At 39.1% G+C, this 22,982-nt stretch overlaps 1 protein-coding gene across 1 annotated transcript in view; it reads right to left on the reverse strand.

The window, feature by feature from the left end:
• LOC134533375 (dentin sialophosphoprotein-like) overlaps positions 1-22,982 on the reverse strand; it is a 143,365-nt gene that overhangs the window by 101,106 nt on the left and 19,277 nt on the right. The window contains exons 3-4 of the mRNA XM_063370896.1: positions 4,367-5,555; positions 2,009-2,166 (exon numbers count right to left, since the gene is read on the reverse strand). Coding sequence (XP_063226966.1) covers positions 2,009-2,166; positions 4,367-5,555 — 1,347 coding nt within the window. The remainder of the gene's footprint in view (positions 1-2,008; positions 2,167-4,366; positions 5,556-22,982) is intronic.

Consider the following 22,982-nt stretch of genomic DNA (forward strand, 5'->3'; position numbering starts at 1 on the left):
TTTTTTATTTATTTTTGCGCCGTAATTTAATGATGATCATCTATTACAATCATTTATACTATATCAATTAATAAAAATGACAAAAATATTTGCTTATTTAGTACCAAAAGGCACACCGTAAATAATGATACCTTACATAGTACGTACAGTGTCCTATCTCCAAACAGTGAAGTGGCAAATTTTCGGCTCAAACTATAAGCCTAAACTAGTCCTGACGTAATCATAGTAAATCGTTTTAAAAAAGACGGTATTTTTCAAATTCTAGTTTACTAAAATATTACTAAAATGTTTTGATTAAAATAATTTAATGATATTTCATTCGTTCACATTTAACAGCACCGTGTATAGCCCAGTATAACAATGTACAACGTATTGTTAGAAATAGCAGATTATTCTCAAGTTTTAGTTACGCATTGCGAGTCATTTAAACTTTTTAATTGGCTAATTTACAAGGGAACGACGTATCAGGAGTTGCAGTCTAATGAGAAGTTTCAGGGCAGCAAAATGTTTTCTCACTTCATCGGGCCGAGCTTTAAAAGTTCTTCCTGTGCAGCACGGGAAAAACTCTATGCACTTGTATCGCACTATGACAGCGCTACCACGAGCTTAACTTGACTTTTGAAATGTTTTGGAAATACGGTAGGGTTACAAATGGAATTTGTGAGGTCGTTGGTTGATTTCCGTTAAGATGCACTCGCAGGTGAGAGATTTTATATGCTTTCCCAACTTGATTCAAGAAATTACTTCAACAGGTTTTTTAAGGTCTTCAATTTTGAAGTTATAAGTGGAAACTTCAGCATACTAGTAGTTCTTACTCATGACGTGTTTCAGACTCGTGATGCACGGTAGTTAAGATTCAGATCCTATCTATTTATTTATAAGATTTCCTGAAAATGTTTTAGCACTCTTACAATTTTTAACACTTTACTACACGAATTTACGAATATTGTTCATACGTTGGAATATTAGAGCTCCTGTCTAACCTATTAAATATTAAATTTAATTATTTTTTTCATGGAAAAATATTTAAACTTCTTACGTATTACTTTAACACTCTTTAAAAGACTAGCTATATGTATTCGTCTTAAACTTTGAGTGTATTATTGAAGTAAAGAACCATGTATAGAAATCTACAACAGGAGATTCAACATATTACTATGGTAAAGAATGTAGTTTCGTACGTTTAGAGACAACCTTTTTGCGTTCAAGAACTCTTGTGGTACTAACACTTTCGTTTTATTTTTGAGGAACTAGTTATGTTTCTCGGATAAAACTATCAGTTTCCTTACTTAAATAGGTAGAAAATAATATATTGTATGTACTCCTTTAATTTGTTTTCATGTGTTGGTGTGAGGAAATTTTTTGTTTTAAATAGCCTACCTTCTGTTAGGCTATGAAAGTATTAATTATGTATCGCTTGCTAATTGTATCAAATCTGGAAAATGATAGGTATAAAATTTGAAAACCAAACTCTAGTCTATGTGAAACGAAAAGTTGGATTTATTGTTTTGAAGGAAAAAATAATAATTTTTGTGGAACAAATGGAAATGAAAAATTATATTTTTAACTAAGGCTGTAGTAATTATTTTCATACATTTAAAAGGTAAAAAAATGTAACTAACGTAAAACACACTGGTTGTAATGAACGTTAACCGATGTGTTTCTACTTAGCTACAATTATCATAATAATGAAATAAACTACTGGAGACAAACTGTGAAAAAAGCGTAACTTTAAATACTTTTTGCAGTGTGGTATGCACAATAATTGACTTAAACTAAAAAATTGAAGAAAATCTTTTTCTAGCATATCGCGGAACACCAGGCGTTTAACTGCATCGTTACTTCATTAATTAAATAATTTTTTTGGATGTTAAAATACTTATTTTTTGTGTGTTACATTAACAAAACACATGTGTTGATGTTCTTGGCACCAGTAAATAAGCAAATGAGATAGCTGTGGTCTGTCGGAAACACGGCCAACCGCTCTCAGTTTTCCGTGTGCGATCACCTGTCTCTTGCGCCGCTCTGCCCCGAGCCACTTCCCTTCCACCTCGAGTGCTGACCTGCGACGGAGCTCAAAGAGGAAGCCGCTGTTATTGTCCCCGGGCACGGAAGGACTGCCGCAATCCTTTCCACGTGAACATGCGCGCTCTAGGGGCTGCGTTCCTGTCGACCCACACACCTGCGCTCTTTTCGGGACGTAAGCCATTGCTAGAGACCGGAAAAATTCGCGGATGCATTTCGTGATAGGCTGAAATTCAAACATGTGTATAATTCTGCTGGTTCTGCTATTGGCTCGCAGTTTAACTGGAGCTCTCTGGACCAATGAGAGACTATCGACCAATGAAACGTCGAATCACAAGCTACCCAGTGTAGACGCCTCACAATTTCGTAACCAATGAACACGCGTGTTTACTTGAGAAGTGCAGAGGATAATTGAGGCTATCCTAGAGGTCATTGAATCAGCGAATTTTTCCGGTCCCTAGCTATTGCTGGTCTGCACTGCGCGTCATAGACAACACCCAGCAGAACGGACAAAGAAAGATAAACACACGAACAAACTGACAACGGGATCTCAGTTCCCGAAACCTCGCGACTGTTTTGTCTTGGGAAGCTTACTTTGTTCGGCTGTGCTGTCATCAGAACACCTGTTTAATTTCATCGTTGTGTTCGCGTGTGCGTCGTTTGGATTGTCGGTAATGTTTTTCAAGTTATCTGTTCGTTATCATCGTTGAGCAATTCTGACGGTCGCTGTGTGGTCCAAAGTTGTTGTTTGTCTGTACCTATTTTCTGTTTCTTTGTTGCAAATATAACGTCGTTGTCCATCTGTGGTGCAGTATTGTTCTGACTAATTCCTTCCAAGGAATTCTACGTGCTTTCTTTACATTTAACATTGTAAATGACTGATTTTGGCTCATTTTCTATGTCTTTGTGTATTCATCATTATTTCTCCTTTCTTAATGTTTTCTATACAACATATAGTTTCAGACTTGCAATGGCGTATGTCCAAAAAAATAATTCAGATCAATCTTCCTCGTTGCAAATATTATTCAAAGAATACAAAGTATCACTTTTACATCAATCTTCCTCGTTGCAAATATTATTCAAAGAATACAAAGTATCACTTTTACATCAGGATCTTACAGCCAGTATTTACACTCTGGCAGCTGAGTATATTTATAAAATTAACAAAATAATTTTTTGATAAGCTATTAGCTAATAGGTGCTTTATAAAATATGTGCTCGTCTTTTTATTATAGCCACAATATTCAACTGTCAAAGTAGGAATATTTGCATAAGTACCAGTACCTTATTTGCAGAGGGCGTAAAATGAGATGTCTACAGATCTTCTCCTCTGAGTCCTCTGCAAGGAAAACTTGGGTCCCAGATCTCATTCAATTATAGTTTCGTTTTCAACCACGTGTTCAGAATAACTTGACTGTATTTATCCAATGCGTGATTTAATTTTGAATTATATGAATTTTATCAAAATGATTGAGTTGCCATTTTATAAAAAATGACAAATGTTTTGATCATCTCTATTAAGTTAATTTATGTACTCGTTCTCCTACATTGGTTAGTTAGTCATTCCGGGTTATCTTGAAATACAAAAAACTACAACTTACCTATAATTAAATAACAAAATCAGTTTACGCCTCATATTTAATTGATACTTTAAATTAAAATAGAAATGCTTAAAGAAAAAATTTCATGTAAATACTTTGTTTTGTAGTTACCACAATATAATTTTTGAATTTTTAACCACACATATATATTTTATGATATAAAAATAATTTAAATGTCAACACGGCTATTTATTAATGATAGAAACATTTGGGTAGCCATTAAAAATAACATCGTATTCATGACAAAATTAAAATGTCATTCAAATCATTTGACACAATATTTTGTGACAACCAACAGCCCTAAAAGGTATTTCTTTATTGTAATTTTTTTTATTTTAAGAGATATAACTTAATGTACGTTCAATTTTGAATAAATTTGTTCAAAGTTATAATACGTAACTTAGATTGCCATTTAAACTTTTCCAAAGACTGGTGTTTGGGGATCTTTTTTTCTATTATTATTAATAACACACATTTACAAATTTCGTTAACTCATTCATGGAAAGTAACACTTTTTTCCACGTAGTGTAATAAAAATGCTTTTTTTCGTTAAACTCGTGGTTCTATTACGACTTAGCTTTATAAAAAAAATTAATTATGGATTCTTGGCCAACTCAGAAGTGATCGCTCTGTAAACGAGTTTGGAACAAAGGCGTGTTGCTCAAGACCAAAGTTTGTAAAGTAGTAACCAATTGAAAAACATTTTTCACGTGTTCAATGATGGTATTTGTGATCGCTACTGTCCTGATCGCTACTGTCCTGATCGCTACTGTCCTGATCGCTACTGTCCTGATCGCTACTGTCCTGATCGCTACTGTCCTGATCGCTACTGTCCTGATCGCTACTGTCCTGATCGCTACTGTCCTGATCGCTACTGTCCTGATCGCTACTGTCCTGATCGCTACTGTCCTGATCGCTACTGTCCTGATCGCTACTGTCCTGATCGCTACTGTCCTGATCGCTACTGTCCTGATCGCTACTGTCCTGATCGCTACTGTCCTGATCGCTACTGTCCTGATCGCTACTGTCCTGATCGCTACTGTCCTGATCGCTACTGTCCTGATCGCTACTGTCCTGATCGCTACTGTCCTGATCGCTACTGTCCTGATCGCTACTGTCCTGATCGCTACTGTCCTGATCGCTACTGTCCTGATCGCTACTGTCCTGATCGCTACTGTCCTGATCGCTACTGTCCTGATCGCTACTGTCCTGATCGCTACTGTCCTGATCGCTACTGTCCTGATCGCTACTGTCCTGATCGCTACTGTCCTGATCGCTACTGTCCTGATCGCTACTGTCCTGATCGCTACTGTCCTGATCGCTACTGTCCTGATCGCTACTGTCCTGATCGCTACTGTCCTGATCGCTACTGTCCTGATCGCTACTGTCCTGATCGCTACTGTCCTGATCGCTACTGTCCTGATCGCTACTGTCCTGATCGCTACTGTCCTGATCGCTACTGTCCTGATCGCTACTGTCCTGATCGCTACTGTCCTGATCGCTACTGTCCTGATCGCTACTGTCCTGATCGCTACTGTCCTGATCGCTACTGTCCTGATCGCTACTGTCCTGATCGCTACTGTCCTGATCGCTACTGTCCTGATCGCTACTGTCCTGATCGCTACTGTCCTGATCGCTACTGTCCTGATCGCTACTGTCCTGATCGCTACTGTCCTGATCGCTACTGTCCTGATCGCTACTGTCCTGATCGCTACTGTCCTGATCGCTACTGTCCTGATCGCTACTGTCCTGATCGCTACTGTCCTGATCGCTACTGTCCTGATCGCTACTGTCCTGATCGCTACTGTCCTGATCGCTACTGTCCTGATCGCTACTGTCCTGATCGCTACTGTCCTGATCGCTACTGTCCTGATCGCTACTGTCCTGATCGCTACTGTCCTGATCGCTACTGTCCTGATCGCTACTGTCCTGTTCGATCTGAGACCCTCAAATAAATGTAAACCTACGAAATAATTAATTATCAATAAACCAACTCACTATGTCATATATCATTACATTAAAGTAAAGTAATCTATTTCACGGTTTGATTAAATAAACTTGCGAATAGTTCCTCTGCCTTATAAGATTGCTTGTTGAGATGTGAATTTGTAGAGTATGGACACAGACCTATGTCAATTAAATTGCTGGGGAAATATGTGAAGTAGCTGAATGTTACTACAAACTCTAAAAATGCCATGTTTTATTTAAATAACCGAGTATGCAAACTATACCAAGGGGGAGGGGAAGTTCTGTTTTTTCCCCTCAATATTATGGTATGACTAAAAGAAATGTGTGTACTTATGTAGGCCTACGCCCATTACTAGTTATACTTACTTGGCGTGATAAGAACTAACTTTATTTTAGCGCGCAAATAATTAAATTTAATACAATAATAAAAATGGACGGGAGTGATATCAAATGTACTGTTGGTAATTTATAGATAAAATTAAATTTAAAAAAATTAAATAAATACTTAGAGTTCATTATTAATATATACGCGTGAATATAATCAATTATTTAATATAGTAAGATTAACCAGATAATTGTAGTTATAATTAGATTCAATTGATATGCTAAATATTAATTTTAATTATTTATTAAATAATAAGCACATAATTATAATAAAATTAAGTTATAGATGTGGGATCATAACCTCGCTTATATAAATATTCTTTAAGTTACACTAGAAACAGTTTATAAACACAATTTATGTCACTAAATATTCACAATAAATAAAGGTTTTAATGATATTGACCAGTAGTCAACATGAATCATACCAGTATATTATTTAAAAGCACGTATATAATTTTTATTAGTATGTAGCGCCTTTTCATCCTATGCAATTTTGTATGCATGCTGCGCGCGCATCATAAAAATTCACACCTACTATTTTTTTTTTATAACGCGCCTAAAGAAGATTAACTTCAAAAGTTGTGTTCAGTTACTGCAAGGCTTTCAATGCAAGCTTCTAAAACATTTTCGTTTCAGAAGTGTCCACAGATGTGTCGCTGCATTTAAGGCAAATAGTCGCGACAACGCGATCTCTAGGTGTATCTTCTAGCGACTTGACGGCATCTGCGTCGCGAGCATGGCGCGTCAAGCCTCGGCGGTCAGGAGATAAAAAGCCGAGTGCAAGGTGGCCGGCGCGTTGTCGGACAAGGTCATAAACCACACCCCCCCTGCCCGCGCAGGGTGGCCACACGTATCGCCGTGTCATCTGCCACCCACCTCGGTGATGTCGCGAGGGGGTGGAGTCCAGGCTAAACCTCTCCCATTGATCAGCCCCGCCGCGGGGATGACGTCACTGCACCACGTGATCGATAGGCCCCGCCCACATCGCAGCTGGTGCCATCCTCCGGTTGGCCAGTTACATCAAATCCTCTGGAAAGCCGACGCCGGACGCGTATTTCCTTACCCTAGGTTGACTCGCCGACGCATTTCTGAACTGCGGGGATAGACAATCCCCGGGAACGGTGAAAGGGGGAGGAGTAAGGTTCAATGTCGCAAGAAGGGGATCGAGTAGAAACAGACAGTTACGACAAGGTGGAAAGAATATAACAATATACGTTAAGTTAGTTTTTGTGTGTACTCTTATTTTATGCGTGTACTTATTTACAGGACATGTTAGTCATCTCTGCAACAGGAAAGATTTCTGGTTAGGTGCGGCATTCAAACCTTAACCAATATTTAAAGCAGATTTAAATAATTTTAAATTCTTTATACAAACATGCCGCAGCATTTATGTATAAATTTATTATTTAACTAAATTTAACGCTTGATAAATCCCAATTCCAAATTAATTAATTGATTAACGCAGTCCCCTTGACGGTGTGGCTGCTGAGGTGGCTCACTCACGTCGAGCTCCCTCCCTTCAAACCCAGCCCCTGTCGTGATTACATTCAAGCACAGATGTGGGATTAATTTCTTAGAAGCCCACTAGAACCATTAAGATCCTATCATTTTAAGTCTCGGTGCATAAGAGTGATACGCGAAAGAGTGCGATCCTCTTGACATTAAAACAACCCAAACTTTAATAATTTATTCCAATGAGCAACAATTGTAGCAAATATTTTTAGAGCTTAAGAGTAAACAATAATTGGTCCTGTACCCACTGAACAGCTTCTTACACAAAACACAAATTCTGTTTCGTTAAAAAATTATCCATCTTGTATTACAAACAGCTATTCGCAGTTCATAAAACACCTTAAAATTGTTTTATTATTTTGAGGTACGAGATTGACTGTCCCTGTAATTGAATTTTTTCAAGTAAATTTTATTGTAAGTAATTTCATTTATATATATATATATATATAAAATTTAGCTTCCGTATGTATTTGGCCGCAAAACTCGGAAAGTATACGATGGTTTGGATTGAAATTTTTACAGAACATTGCATATTAACAGAAGAGTGTTTATATGAAATAAAAGTTTGGGAAAATCCACCGGAAAAGTCGGAAAAAAAAGTTTCTATAACTAAATATCATGGTCACCCAACTTAGTTGTGACCACGCTCGAGGATGCTGTATCATATTGTCGATGTTCAAGCACATCAGGCTACTTTTTTTTTTTTTTTTTTTTTTTTATTAGTTTATTAGTTTATTGTGATATCATGTGCATGTACATAACATTACAGCTCACATCAGATTACAGTCAGCACAAATGGGTTACACGATACTGATACCTCGCCCCTGCGGATTAACACAGTCCCACACCATCTGTACAAATTTCAAAACATGAAAAGGTAATGTCCAAACCTCCTTCTTAACGTATTGTTTTTTACCATAGACCATCTGTCACGTCGTAGCTGGGATATGAAGTCCCGCAAGAAGTATGGCACTTGAGTTTTGAGCACAAAAGCTATCAAATTCGCCATCAGCCACACAGCCGCCCGCCTCTTCACGGTAGGGAAGGCCGTGATGTCGAGGTAGCACATGCGGTCCGCGCACACGTCCCGTGGAGGTAGGCAGAGCAGTCTGGAAAGTTTGGTTTTACACCACTCCCACAAGGGGCGCGAGAATGAGCAAGCACATATGCGATGGAGGGCGGTGTCACGGTAGCCACAGAGTTCGCAGTGGTCATCCTGGGATAACGCAATGCGTTTCTTGCGATAAAGGGTGGGTGTCAGGTCGTTGACAAATGTGAAAGCTTCGGCACGGAGATGAGTAGGTAATTCAGGATCAGAAACGTTTTTCCATATGTTCAGCCAACGCAAAGAAAGGATCTTATTCTGAATATTCGGCACAGAGGGTGTTGCTCGTCGCTGGAAACCATACAGTTGTCTTGTGGAGACATGCGTACCTTCGGGAAGTTCGGAAATCGTCGTGCGAAGGTGATCGGCGGCGGACTTGTAGTGTCGGGGTAGGCGCTCCCTGGCGCCCCATGCGGCTGTGTACAAAGCCGAGGAGCGACCACCCTGTAAGACACGTTGTATGACGCATTTCTGGAACAAGGCTCGTGCTTTTTGCTCATGCTCAATGAGTCCGAGACCACCTTTACTGACAGGCATCGTCAGCTGATCGCGGCTGACCTTGAAGAGGAATCCTTTCCAGATAAACCATCCAATGTATTGCCTGATTTGAGCTGCAATCGCAGCTGGCATGGGGAACACCTGTGCCATGTACCAGAGTTGTGAAAGGGAGTACATGTTAACGATATATACACGTTGGATGATGTTGAGGTTTCTAAGGTGTGACTCAAGCAGGCTACCACGAACATTCCGCACCACTCCGTCCCAGTTCTCTTGAATGGTATGACCGATGTCACCCGTGAAAAGTATTCCAAGTGTCCTGATCGCATCCGTAGACACGAATGAATGCTGTGGCACAATCACATCTGGCGCTGCTTTCAGATTCAACACTTTGGTTTTCGCGAAGTTGCATTTTGCATGCGTTGCCTTGTGGAAGGCCTCAAGAATAGCATGAGCGGCCGCGAGTTCATGGTCACTACGCACAATGACCGTAACATCATCTGCATACCCAATGCACGTTAAAGGATTCCCTTGAATACTCAGTCCTGAGAGAGTAGAGTTAAATTTCCTTATAAGGGGCTCAATATAAAGGACGAAAAGTACCATCGAGAGCGGGCACCCTTGTCGGACAGAGGAGCGAATCGGAAATTTGTCACCAAAACAACCATTGATGGACATCTTCGAGGTTAGGTTCTCACGGAACGTGCGTAGGACAGCTCGAACTGTCGGAGGGAAGCAAAGGTGCTCGAGCACCCTGTCGAGGAAGCTCCATTGCACCCGGTCAAAAGCCTTCTCAAGATCAATGTTCAGGAGGGCGACAGCGCCCGGCGTTGTGCGCGCCAGGAGCTGCACATCGCGGAGCGCAGAAGTGCCATGTGTGATGGACGTCCCCTGCACAATACAATGTTGGTCCGGCCCGATGACATCAGACAGCGCTGATTTAATACGATTGGCATACACCCGTGCGATGATTTTGTAGTCAGCACACAGAAGCGTGATAGGCCTATAGTGGGCTACTTCACGTGGCTGTGGTACCTTGGGTATGAGCACAATGATTCCCTCTGTTTGCGTGCTGCACAGACGCCCTCGTCGAATGACCGTGCGCGCCATTTCGCAAAATTCCTCTCGAATCGTTGGCCAATAGTGCTGGTAGAATTCGTAGGGGATACCGTCCACACCAGGGGATTTGGTTTTTGGGGCCCTCCGAACGATGTGTGTGATCTCTTCGTCAGTTGGGTCGGCCTCCAGATGGTGCTGTGCTATGTCGTCAAGGCTGCTGTCATACACATCGAGGAATGACGTCCCTTCATCATAGTCAATGTCGTGGTCCGCATAGAGTTCCTCGTAACTACTTGTAAATGCTGCGAGGATGGTTGTGGAATCCCTTACGACCGTGCCATTCGCGTCCACAACCGAGCTGATGTGCCTTCGTGTACGCCTCTTCCGATCTCGCATGAGGGAGTGAATGCTAAGCCTTTCTTGCTGTAGCGCACTCTTGGTGTTATTGAATACAATGCGACTTTCCATGTTCGCTCGGTGTATGGCGATGATCCGTTCCTTAAGGCGACGGGCTTGATCCCTCGGATTGGTAACTGCGGTTGGATGCGTACTTAATTCCCGCAGGGCCCTCTCGTGCAAATAGAGAAGGGAGTCCTGCTCCCGTCTACAACGCCCGCCATGGTGCTTAAATAATTTGGCCAGACCTGGTTTGACGCAGCCATCCCACCAATCCGCTGTGTCCGCGTACCTCTGTTTACATCGCAACCAATGAGACCAGCGCCGATGAAAATCATTGTCCACTTCAGTTTGACCCAACAAGCGTGTTTGTAGTCTCCAGTAGTTACGCCCAGGTGTGGGTGAAACCTCCGGAGCAGCCACAGTACAAACGACCATGTAATGATCTGTGACAGCCACTGGCACCACATCATATGATCGCGCGTTGTGTCGATGCGTGCGGGACATATAAAACCTGTCTAGGCGCGAACTAGATGAATAGGCATGAAAGGTGTAATGTGGTGTGGGTACTTGAAGAATGTCGACCATGTCCTCCACATCAATGGCAGTAACGAGCTCATGCAGTGCCGTGTTAATGGGGTAGTGTCCACCAACGTGATCACTGGGTGTAATTATACAATTGAAATCTCCACCTAGAATAAGACCCGTGCCATCATTCCTTATAAATGGAAGGATTTCCTGGCGAAAAAATTCCTGGCATTCTGTTCGACGCTGAGAGCCAGAGGGGGCATAGACATTCACACATTGTCCGATAATGCTCCTGCCAGTAGCGCTGGAGGGATTGAGCGCTATGAGTGTGCCAGAGATTATTCTCCCAGATGCGTGCGCTCTGATGTGCGTGAGTTCAAGATGGTTCTTTGTGACAACAATGGTTCCTCTCCCTTGAGGGCCGATGTTGGGGTACACATTATATTGGTCAAAATATGGTAGCCGCTCTAGCGCACACTCCTGTAAAAATAGTACGTCGATAGCGTGCGCACGTACAATGCTGTGTAAAGCATGAAATTTGAAAGGAGCTTCAATTGCACAAATGTTGACAGTGGCAATTGTTAAAACTCTAGTCATCCGCTACGTCTTTGCTACTAGCTACGTCATTCCCTCCCCCACTCTGTTCCGTTATGCTGATCGCGCCCCCCTTGATTTGCTCGATCGCATGCTGGGCAATGCGGAGTGAATATTTACGCTGTGAACGCGGGCTGTCCGGTAGGGCGGTGTCGCGACTTGGACTGCGACTCGCATGACGGGCCTTTTTGTCCTTGCGCCCGCTCGGGGGCCGTTCACGCCCACCGGACTTTTTGCCTGAGCGGGGGTTGGTGGAGTGCGCCTCCTGTGAGCATTCGGACATTCCGTCATCCTCCATGTCAATGGGCGTATCGAGTCGTATATCCGGGGCGGGCATGTCCTGTTGAGTCGGAGCAAGAGGTGATGCGGTAATAGTGGACAGCAGAGTTTTGAGTGGGACCGCCTCATAAGGCCTCTCCTCCCTGTCTTCTGACGTCAGAGTTTGTGCCGGTGGATGTAAGCTCGCCCCAGAGGTGGTGGGCCGGTCCCGCACTTCGTGCGGTTCTGTCGAGCGACTGCTCTGCGCGCCACTCTGCAGTGTCTGCGCCCACGTGCGCGGCGCGCCCGACCGCTCGCGCGGAAGAGTGGGGCAGGCCGCGCGGTGGTGTCCCGCCTGCGAGCAGTGACTGCAGGTCTGGAGTTGTCCGTCATACACTACGAACCCGTGATGCCCATCGACGACCAGCTGTGAGGGAATATTTTGATTGAGTTCCATTTTCACTATTCGTACCCCTGTCTTGGCTTTGAACTTGCGATACACCCCCCACATTTCGTCCACGCACGTGTGTATCTTTCCGTACGGAGTGAGCGAGTAAACAATCCGTTCATTTGGTACTTCCACGGGAATGTTTACGACCCTGACGGTTTTCAGGTTGTCTAGCGCCAGTTCTATGTCTACTTGTAGTGACTCACCGCTCGCTGCGTGTATCTGAGACGTTCCGCCGGTCTCTCGGATGATCCTCTCGCAGTGTAGTAGTGATGTCAACTTCACAAAGATGCACCGTTGGCGTCCGTCGACCTGTACAGCAATCACTTCGTCATCCTGCAGCCCAAGGGTCTCGTCGAGCCATCGGAGTAAGTCCAACGCGAGCGGTTTGGTTTGACACTTCACGCGAAGGGTATTCACTCGTGGGGTCGGTTGGCAAGTCGCCATGATGGTCCTGCGAAAGTCAGTAAGAAGCCTTTAGAATACGTTACGTGTAAGCCGCACGACACTTAACTCGCTCTCGCACTAAACCAGGAGAGTAACAGCGCACGAGACACGTCGCGTCGCACACGTCCGCTCACCACGCGAGCACGGGGCGGACTGGCTACTCGACCATTGTGCCTTGACGACTATAAGTTACAAAAATATGTATATATATATATTTCAAGAAAGAATAAAAAACTTTATTTAATTTGAAAGTATATTCTTTCGACTCTATTGATAAAAATACGTTTAAATTAAAAAATACATTTCGTACAATACATTTGAAAATTAAATAATTCTTATCTTATAGCTTATATCTTATATATTGCTATTATAATTTGTTATAATCACGTACGTTGTTATGATAATTGTTGATATATCAAACCGGTTGTCATATCAACCCTGTTGTCATAGCAAAATGTGTTTGTTGATTTTTCCAACAATAATCTTTTAACACTTTTGTTTGGTTTTCTAATAAGCCAAATATTGATTAAGCACAAAATGTGTCACTGTGACCAGTATATGTGTATGGTATCATTTATAAATGTTTAATTAAAGAATGGAATTGGTTGGATTTCATCTGTAAAGTGAGTAAACTTATGTTTTATAAAAAAATTGTGATTTAATGAAACACTATTTTCAGAATTTTGTATTTTGTATCCAACAGCAGTCATATTTTCAAGACAATTAATTGAAGTTGGTAACGGCACTGTACCTACAAATCCAGAAACAGGAAAAATCAGCTTATCATCTGATTTATGCAACATCGTAGATTCAAAAGAGGAATTAGTAGACAAGGTATTCCAAAACATCGAAACAAATTTCAAAAATCATACATGGTTGAGCGAAAGAGCCATTCTAGCGGCTAAAAATGTTGACGTACACGATATGAACAATAGTATTATAAACAGAATCGAAGGTGAAACAATGACATACAAATCTATTGATTCAGTAGTGCACCAAAATGAAGCAGTGAACTTTCCAACGGAATTTCTCAATTCACTCGATGTTCCAGGATTACCACCACATATTTTGAATTTGAAAATTGGTGTGCCAATTATATTGCTTCGAAATATCTGTCAGCCTAAATTATGTAATGGTACACGATTAGTAGTTAAAAAATTAATGGATAATCTTATTGAAGCAACAATTTTGATTGGACTTCATAAAGGTGAAGACGTATTACTTCCACGAATGCCACTTATTCCGACAGATATGGCGTTCGAGTTCAAACGACTTCAATTTCCAATACGCCTTGCGTTCGCTATGACCATCAATAAAGCACAAGGACAATCTTTGCAAGTGTGCGGTTTGAATTTAGAAAATGAATGCTTCTCTCATGTGTCGGGTGCTCCAGAGTCGGTAAACCATCTGATCTATATGTTTATGCAAAAAATTGGAAAACAAGGAATGTAGTCCTTCCATTAGCTTTACAATAAAAATATTTAAGCTAAACACATTTTTATTTCTTCTATTACATTCCACAGCCATGCACAGTAAAATATTAAATTAAACAATGAATTAATATTAAACTGTGCCACAGCAAAGCGTGGCCGGGTTTAGCTAGTATATATATATTAATACTGCACTCGCTGTAGACTATTGTATTGCCTAAATTTGATAAATGTTAAGCTTGATTGTTGACTTGGTCCATGGGAATTACTTAAATTAGGTTTTATGTATGTATACACTACATCACATAATAGTCTGTCTAGCGTAGTGGCAAGAATTCAATTTTTTAAAAAAGAATTTTTATTTTTATCTAATTAGAAATTATCTAAAAATAATTTTTATGACATGGTGGTCATGGCAAAATATTTCTTACCCTTTATCCTACAAGATGAAAACAACCGTTACTTTCAAAAAACTTAGAACATGAACCCCCTCTACTCGGTCGGCGAGTCAATCTAGGGTAAGGAAATACGCATACCGCGTAGCTTTAAGATTTTTGTGTTGAAACCTGGCGTTGTTGTCACGTCAGTCCGATGGCTAACAGACAGTATGCCCGGTATGAACAATTCATCTGGTAAATACACATGGTACCAACATTATGACAATGAAAATAACTTTCTATCCTCTTAAAAAACGCATTTAAACATTGTTCGGATTTATTAAGAAATACTAAAATAAAGTTGATTTTTGACAACCGGAAAATATAATTTTTATAATTTAACACTAAGCAATTTTTCACACTCTCAATTGTGTTGTTAGTATAGATTAGTGTATTTGGTTAAAAAACGCAGCGCAGACTTATGTTTGTTCCTCTTCCTCTCTCATTATCGCTACTTTTCGCTGATGCGACTATCCGATGTAACCGGAAGCTAACACGAGATTTATAACTTCCGGTGATTGTAGACGCCACGTTTAAAAATGAACAGATACTTTTCTCGAGCACAGATGCATTATGAATTTATACTATTATGTGGATTACCAAACTGATTTCACAGTTTGGCTACTTCACAATTGTTTGATGCTAATACTTTGAATTTATTAATAGTCAAAATTTTCTGTTTCGAAACAGTAAATTATTTATTATAATGAAAACCTTGACAATATCCAAACGCGTAATAATTTTTGTACAAAAATTAATTAATAACTGAATTTTTTTCAACTTTTAGAGAAAGATTATTAAATAAAAAATAACCATCTCTTGAAATGAAGTCACAAAACGATGTTCCTGCTGGCGCTGACTCGCAAAATTCTAATAAGGATTTTAATAAAATCCTTTACGTCTCTATATACTTTCGTCTGTATGCTCAGCACTGCATAGCAATAAAATTCCGTATGATACTACTTAGTCGCAGTAAAACCTGACCTTTTGTTTTTGCTGGCAGAATAGCTTAGCGCAAGGATCAATCAATAAGAAATTTTTTTGGGCCTTGTTATTTCTCGTTGTGGTATCCTCAGTTAGACATCCATAACTTTCATTACATTTATAACACATCTAAAATTATTTTCACTGTAATAAATTAAAATTACTACCAACAATAACCTATGGTAAATTTTAACTAGTGAGCTAAAATTATTTATAAAAACTATAAGTTGAAGTACAGCGCTGGGAAGCATTCTCGTGTATTTTGGTCCTAATCAGCATATACCGGATTTTAATTAAAAAATATATATTTAAAAATTAATTATTATTTAATGTTACGATTATAATGTATTACATGTGTTTTTAACTTTCTTATAGAACAATCATTAATTTAAAAAAACTTTGGCGACACAAGAAAAAATTTGTATTTATTTAGTTATGTAAACCTAACTAAAACTAATAAAAAAGTGCAGGGTTTGAAAAATAAATGCTGTATTTAGTTGGGAATAAGTTTACTTTATGGAAACTCATGAAACTTAATCAACGAGAAAGTATCTTATGAGCAGATTTAATTGGAGCATATTATGCAGACAACTTCGGTTTGAAATCCAAAATTGGATCAAAATATTTTTCATTTTAAAACTTGAATAAAAACACTCTTAAACACTACTCTAGGATTGCAAAGAATTAACAAATATAAATATTTTCTTTTTAAGAAGCTGGAAAGTTAGAATAATTGATATAAATGCCATAAAGTTGGTTAGTTTATACAATGATTAGCTATAAATTTGCTTTTTCTCCTTAAACAAATGAAAAACAATTTTATTGGAGACTTCCCGATTCCATCACATTCAACGGTATGGATAAATAAAAGTGGTAAATTAAAAAAACCATATTCAGTGACTATAATGCAATAGCTAATGTGAGCAAAGAACTCTAATACATGAAATACAGATAGGCCTACTTTAAAACGAGATATGGTCTCGTCATTAATTATTAAAGGTTGCTACGGAAAAAAAATTACTCAATATGTTTTCGTCACAAAAAAAATTGTTCACTCACAAAAACCTTTTTTTATATTTTAAAATTTTATTATGATATTTTTATTAGTATTTTTGAAATTTTACTTAATTTTGTGTTGAAAAGCACAGTGTTTTGCTTACAGAGCAAGCAAAACATACTTGTAACTAGTTCTAGAATCGCGTATCAAATAATTTTAACGGTTGTCATCAAATTGCTGATTTTCAGGTTTTTCTGCATGTCATGTTTAAGTGAAACTTCTTTGCTGAGGGGCATACCATTTTTGAGCGTTACGAAAATTCCGATCGCATGAAGGGAATAGTTGGGTACGCGGTGGGGGAGGAGGAGGCGGCAGGGGAGAGGTAGAAATGACGCAGCATACTTCTACACTTGCACAATTGCATTCTTGCACACTTGCATACTGGGAATCTTTACACGTTGCTTCTTACACATTCGCATACTTGCGCGATAGCATAATTTAGCGCTCGCAATTGCGCCTGAAAATAAAATAAGCAAGAATTTTCACTTCTACCGTACGTTGACCTTTTTTTAACTAAGTATAAATTTTATTTCTGCTTTTTCCTTACTAGCTTGGTTTAAGAAGAGGTCTTGAGGCCGGTCCCTTCTGGTCCCAAACACTCGCCGCAAGCACTAAATCTTTTACCAACTCACAATGTTAGCACACTTGCTTGCCCAGATGGGGCCTAACCTGCATATTAAATGAATAACATCAGAGGAAATAACCTAAATCCTGAAAACTTTAGAACGTGGCAGAACATTAACAAGACAAAAAAGTAAATTTGTAAAACACTATTAAATTTATTAAATGTTATAATAAAACATATGTAAAGAATTTTTTTTTCATAAATCAAATACAAAACAAATAAAATTATCCTCATTAAATTATCAGACACAATTTTTTTATCACAGCAAATTTTTCTCATAGTTTCATTTATAATAAACGTTTTGAGGTTAAAGTGATAATGTTTCAAAACTTGGAAAATTAACACAATATAAATAAACATATTCTAGGTGATTTCAAGGCTTTGGATAACTAAGTCATTTTCAACATTTTGAAACAAATATGGCCACCAAAGTTATCATTTTAGCACAGAAGGTGCAGAAAGTACAATAGAATTCAATGGGAAAAAGCAAAAAAAATAATAATAAACCCAAAACTTATACTTACCTCTCCAATGACTTCCATACTCTCATGCCCCTCTCATTCTCTCTGATATCATCCATTAATGGTGTTGTGGTCTTGATGGTCCTTGCTGCTCCAACCTGAACTTCCTAATACCCAGACTATATATACAATAATTTCCACCCCACCCCCCCCCGGCCCAAATTCTATTACCACAAAACTTCTCTGGGATGAAACAGAAAGTCTGGGACGGTAACAGAAAATTCTAAAAGGTTCTTCACTGTAGTCCAAACAATCGATTCACATGCAATAGCAGAACCAGCAGAATTGTACAAATGTTTGAATTTCAGCCTATAACGAAATGAATCCGCGAATTTTTCCGGTCTCTACAAATTGTGTTTTTAACTGCATTTCTGGACGTGAATCGCTCGTAGTTTCAGCACCCACCGCTAGAATTCACTACTGGAGATGTCATCTTACAAATCTCTGCCTTGCAGTTTTACAAGTGATATCGTAGGCAACTAGGAGTCTTTCGATTTTATTCTTCTTCTTGCTAAGATCTTGGTTGGTACTCCTGAGTTTGAAGATTTTTTTGGATGAAAATCTCTACGTATTCTATAGGTTTTTGCTTGAAGTTTACAATATTCAACACTACACAACAGTAGCCTGTCCATGACTTGTGGATGTGATGATTCCACATGGTAAACAGGTAAGGTTGTATGTTTTTCTCACGCCCTTGGATGTTTTTTTTTGACGTTATAACGTCTTATAAATCGATGAACGCCGGCTGCACGCACGAAAAATGGTCACGTTCCACCTGAGCCGAGCGTGCAAGAACCGGCCAACCACCGTGCGAGAAAATCTTCTATAATATCAATCAGGTTAAGGCGGGTTTCTTAACTAATTGTTCGTGATTATATTTAAAAAAATTATTTAAATTAAATAATTTTCGAAAACTGTAAATAATATTTACAAATTAAGAAGTATGCAATTTTCCATAAATGTTTTCTTATGACTTTATCACGTAAAATTGTCATCCGTCAACCGAGTTTACAGACAACCCCCTTTTTTAAAGTAGAATATGAAAAGGAAACGTCTCAACAATAAACACACGGTCTCAGTGGGGATCACTCGAAGTGAACGAGCCCGAGTCGCGGGTAGCTGTTCCAGCTCTGCCACGAGGGGAAGGGGGTTGTTAGGGGGTTGTGGGGGTGTTAGGGGGTGGTTGGGAGGGGGTGGCAGCGTGGCCGCGAGTGTCCTATCACTGGAATCTCCGCGCGCCGGCTCAGCAAGTCCGTTATCCGAGAGGCGACACGAGCGCAGCGCAGCGGCCGCGCGTCAAAACGCCCGCACTCGCAACCCAATTCCGCACCGCCTAATGCACCGACCGAATATATACATATTTTTTTCCCCTCTTATCGCACTCCATCCACGACAATGGCTTACACCTACTAGCAGCAATGAAGGAGGGGACGAAAGAGGAAGTTGCGTAAAATGGTCAAGTTTAAACGTGCAAATTCTTGAAACACAGGAATTTGAAATGCTACTTTAATTTGTCATCTGAGTTATTGCTGTTTAAATTTATCACAGAATTATATAAAATTATTTACATTACACGTTTTTTTAATCATATTACATAATAATGGGCATTATTAGTTACACTTTTCTGTTAAAAATAATTCCAATGAAATGCATCGGTGTATAGAAATTTCGTCTGTTGGCACCTATAAAATAATTATTTAACACTGAGCCTTTATAGTTTGAAAACACATATATACATATAACATTCACGTACTATCCACACGTATTAAAATTTTTACAATAAACTTAGCTGATTTTTCTCCGACACATGCACCATTTTTTATCCCGAAAACCTCTTTAATCATACTTAACCATTATTATATTAAATTGCATTTAAAAATCTGTAGATGTTTCACTGACATCAATTAAATTTCCTTATGGAACTTTTATTTTCTAGCAAAATAACTTCTATATCAAATATTTGGTAAATTATTTTAAAATAAGTTTGTTTTTGATTTTGAAAATTTGTTGGTTTTAATTTTTTTTCGTAATGAACAGCGTGATTTTTAAAATTTACGGCAGAAATAACTTTAATGACAAGTACTCTATCTTAATCTGTTGTTTCGCCGTTTAACAAGTTTCAATTTTAAAATGTTATTCCAACATTCCGTATTTTATGCCAGTTGATTTTTTTCATCTCATGGTCTTCCTTAGTATTTATATATTTCTAGTAGATTTTAACGCATTTAGAGGAAAACTGTCAGTCCGATCAATTCAAAGTTCCTGGATGATGTTCACTAATGCTGTTAACGATTTTATTTCTAAAAACTGGATTGTTTAAAAATAAATTATGTATGCAGCATCACAATTTAATCATTTGGACTTACCAGGCTGATGAATTGGTGCAAAGTATGTCGTTCTTGCATCTTGCTATAAAATTGGATGTCCATGACGTGACGTTAGTTCTCTTAACTAACGGAAGTCACTGCCTAAAGAAAAAAGAGCACGCTATCATCGTCGTGAAATATCATTTTTTTTTGCATTCATTCAGATTAGTGTAAACAGCGTTTGAATTTTTTTTTTTTTTTAATTGAAAACGCATCATACCTTGCAGGAATCATCAGCCAACCTTTGATAGTGCCTAAATTTTTTAACGGTTGTGTGTTTGAAAGCTCTGGGTGTGTTCAAGAACCAAGGAACCTGTGTGTCCCGTGCAGGCTGAAGCTTCGACTGCAGCGCTCACGGGGAGCAGCGGCCAGAGTGACAACTAGAAGCACCCGTCCGCTCAAGGCTATCTCAAGCGAGGTCGTGCATGCGGAAAATAAATATTCCATTACAGTCTCTTAATCAGCACTTTAACCAGCTTTACCTTAGGGGGGATGGCAAACATATTTCAGTCTCCTTCTTCTTCTTCTTCACTCAATTTTCGTAATTTTTTTTAACTATTTGATATCTTGCATTTTATTTCGGATAGCTTTTTTTGGCCTATTTGCATGTGTTTCATACTTCATCAAAGTTGACTAAATGCACGGGCTTCACACAATTTTTTTTAAATTTATATATATACTGAATGATTCTATAGAGTTTTTTTTCTTTCAATTTACAATGCAGAGCACGTAGAAACATACGAATTTGTAAGTACAAGATGAGCCAAAAGTTTTTCACCATAATTTCTGGCCACTGTCTGTGCTGGACTTTAAAAAAAAAATAGAAAGTATTTATTTTTCAAATTGAGCTTATTTTTTAACGTTATAGTGACGAGCTGTAAAAAGTTATGCATAAATACTGTAAAAAATTTGGTGAAAGGCTCGATGATCATCTTGTATTTATTTTTGCTTAACTACTTTTTTTTCTATCGTTTCTTTATCTTGATTACAAAATTGTCCAAAAAAACATCAAAACGTGCGTTTGTGCAATGCAAAATAAAAAAATGTTTAATAATGCAATACTATAGAAACAGTATTGTTTAACGACAGCTAGTAATGTACACGTGAAAAAGAAAACAACTAAATTAATTTTCTTTTAATTATTTTTGTTTTTGTTTTGCTCAGGAAATTTTGCTATCTTATTTATTTTCAGGAGAAAGACATCAAGTACCCAAATACGCTTGCAGTTATTGTTTATGGATGATTTTATTTGCCTTTCACTACTCTAGGGAAAATATCGTCTCCTTACAATTGACCAAGCCTGATTTCTTATCCGAAATCGCTGATTGGTACTGCTGTGTGTGTTTGAGTCTCTAATGACCTAAATTCGAAATTATGCATCACATTCGTGTAGAGGTACCAAGGGCTACCAAATTCGCCATTTTCCTACTCACGTTATACATTTTTTCCTGTGTGGCTTGTTCATTACTCACACACACACACACACAAACACACACACAGAGGGTATGAATTTCGCCGACAGACTTCCACTTTAGGTTAATCGCGGCAAAATAATTTGAAAAACGCATTACGGCTAAGGGTCTAAAATGCTTCCTGAGGCTGGTATACGTCTTTGACTTTGGGGCTGTACAAAATTTTTATTGTAAACAATAATTTATTTGAGATGAAACCATAAGCGCCTGAATTATTTTTAATTAAACGAAGTTCTACAATATCCGCAATTATTTTTAACTGTAGCATAATTATTATATTAAAATAATTAGGGGTATTAAAATGTCACAAAAATATGTGAGAGATGAAAACCGTATTCCCAATTTATTATTTCAAAGTTTTAATTTTGTTACAGCGACAAAATACGCACTGGTCGTAGAAAACAGTATCCAAACATTCAGTTTTTTATCTCAAAATATGTTCTCCGTTATTTACAATAAAAAAAAATGTTGTTCAGCCCTAACTTCTAAAACATATACCAGCCCTCGAACGCAGACAAAATCTGTCCGGCGAGTTACCAAATGAAAAATGGTTAGCACGTAAACCTTCTCCATGAAAAAAAAAAACACTTCGATGTGCCAACTTTCATGGCGATCGGTCAAACGTTGTCGGAGTTTATCGACGTCATGCGTAAATACCAACATACAATTTTTACATATAGGTGTGTATATATATGCATGCATACTGCTCTTTCATCAACCCCTCAGTTACTTATATTGGCATTTCAACTGAAGCGACAGCAGTTAAGACACCCCTGGTTTAGACCAGATGCTGATGCGGACAGCACAGTCTGCGACCAGTGCGTATCGGAACTGACACCGTCGTCATTGCCCGGTCCGCGTGCCTGTCTGTGCCTGTCTGTGCCTGTCTGTGGCGTCGATCCACGGAGCTCGCAAAGAGTCCCAGGCTGTGGGAAGACGCCCATCACCTCTTGTTTTGTGTCTGTGTGTTACGTTCTTGATGTGTTTGAGGTGTAAACGATTCTGGAGTCTTTGGTAAGGGGGGTGGCTGTTTGGCCTTTTCGGCTGTGGTCCTCCCAGCGACAACTCGCTCTGTGCCTGTCTGTGCCTGTCTGTGGCATGGATCCAGGGGGGCTCGCAAAGAGTCCCAGGCAGCTGATTGCCGCCCATTACCCCTTGTCTTGTGTCTGTGTGTTACGTTCTTGGTGTGTTTGAGGTGTAAACGATTCTGGAGTCTGTGGTAGGGGGATGGCTGTTTTGCATTTTCGGCTGTGGTCCTCCCAGCGAC

This window comes from Bacillus rossius, chromosome 6 (assembly GCF_032445375.1).
Source record: "Bacillus rossius redtenbacheri isolate Brsri chromosome 6, Brsri_v3, whole genome shotgun sequence".
NCBI classification, from domain to species: Eukaryota; Metazoa; Arthropoda; class Insecta; order Phasmatodea; family Bacillidae; genus Bacillus; species Bacillus rossius.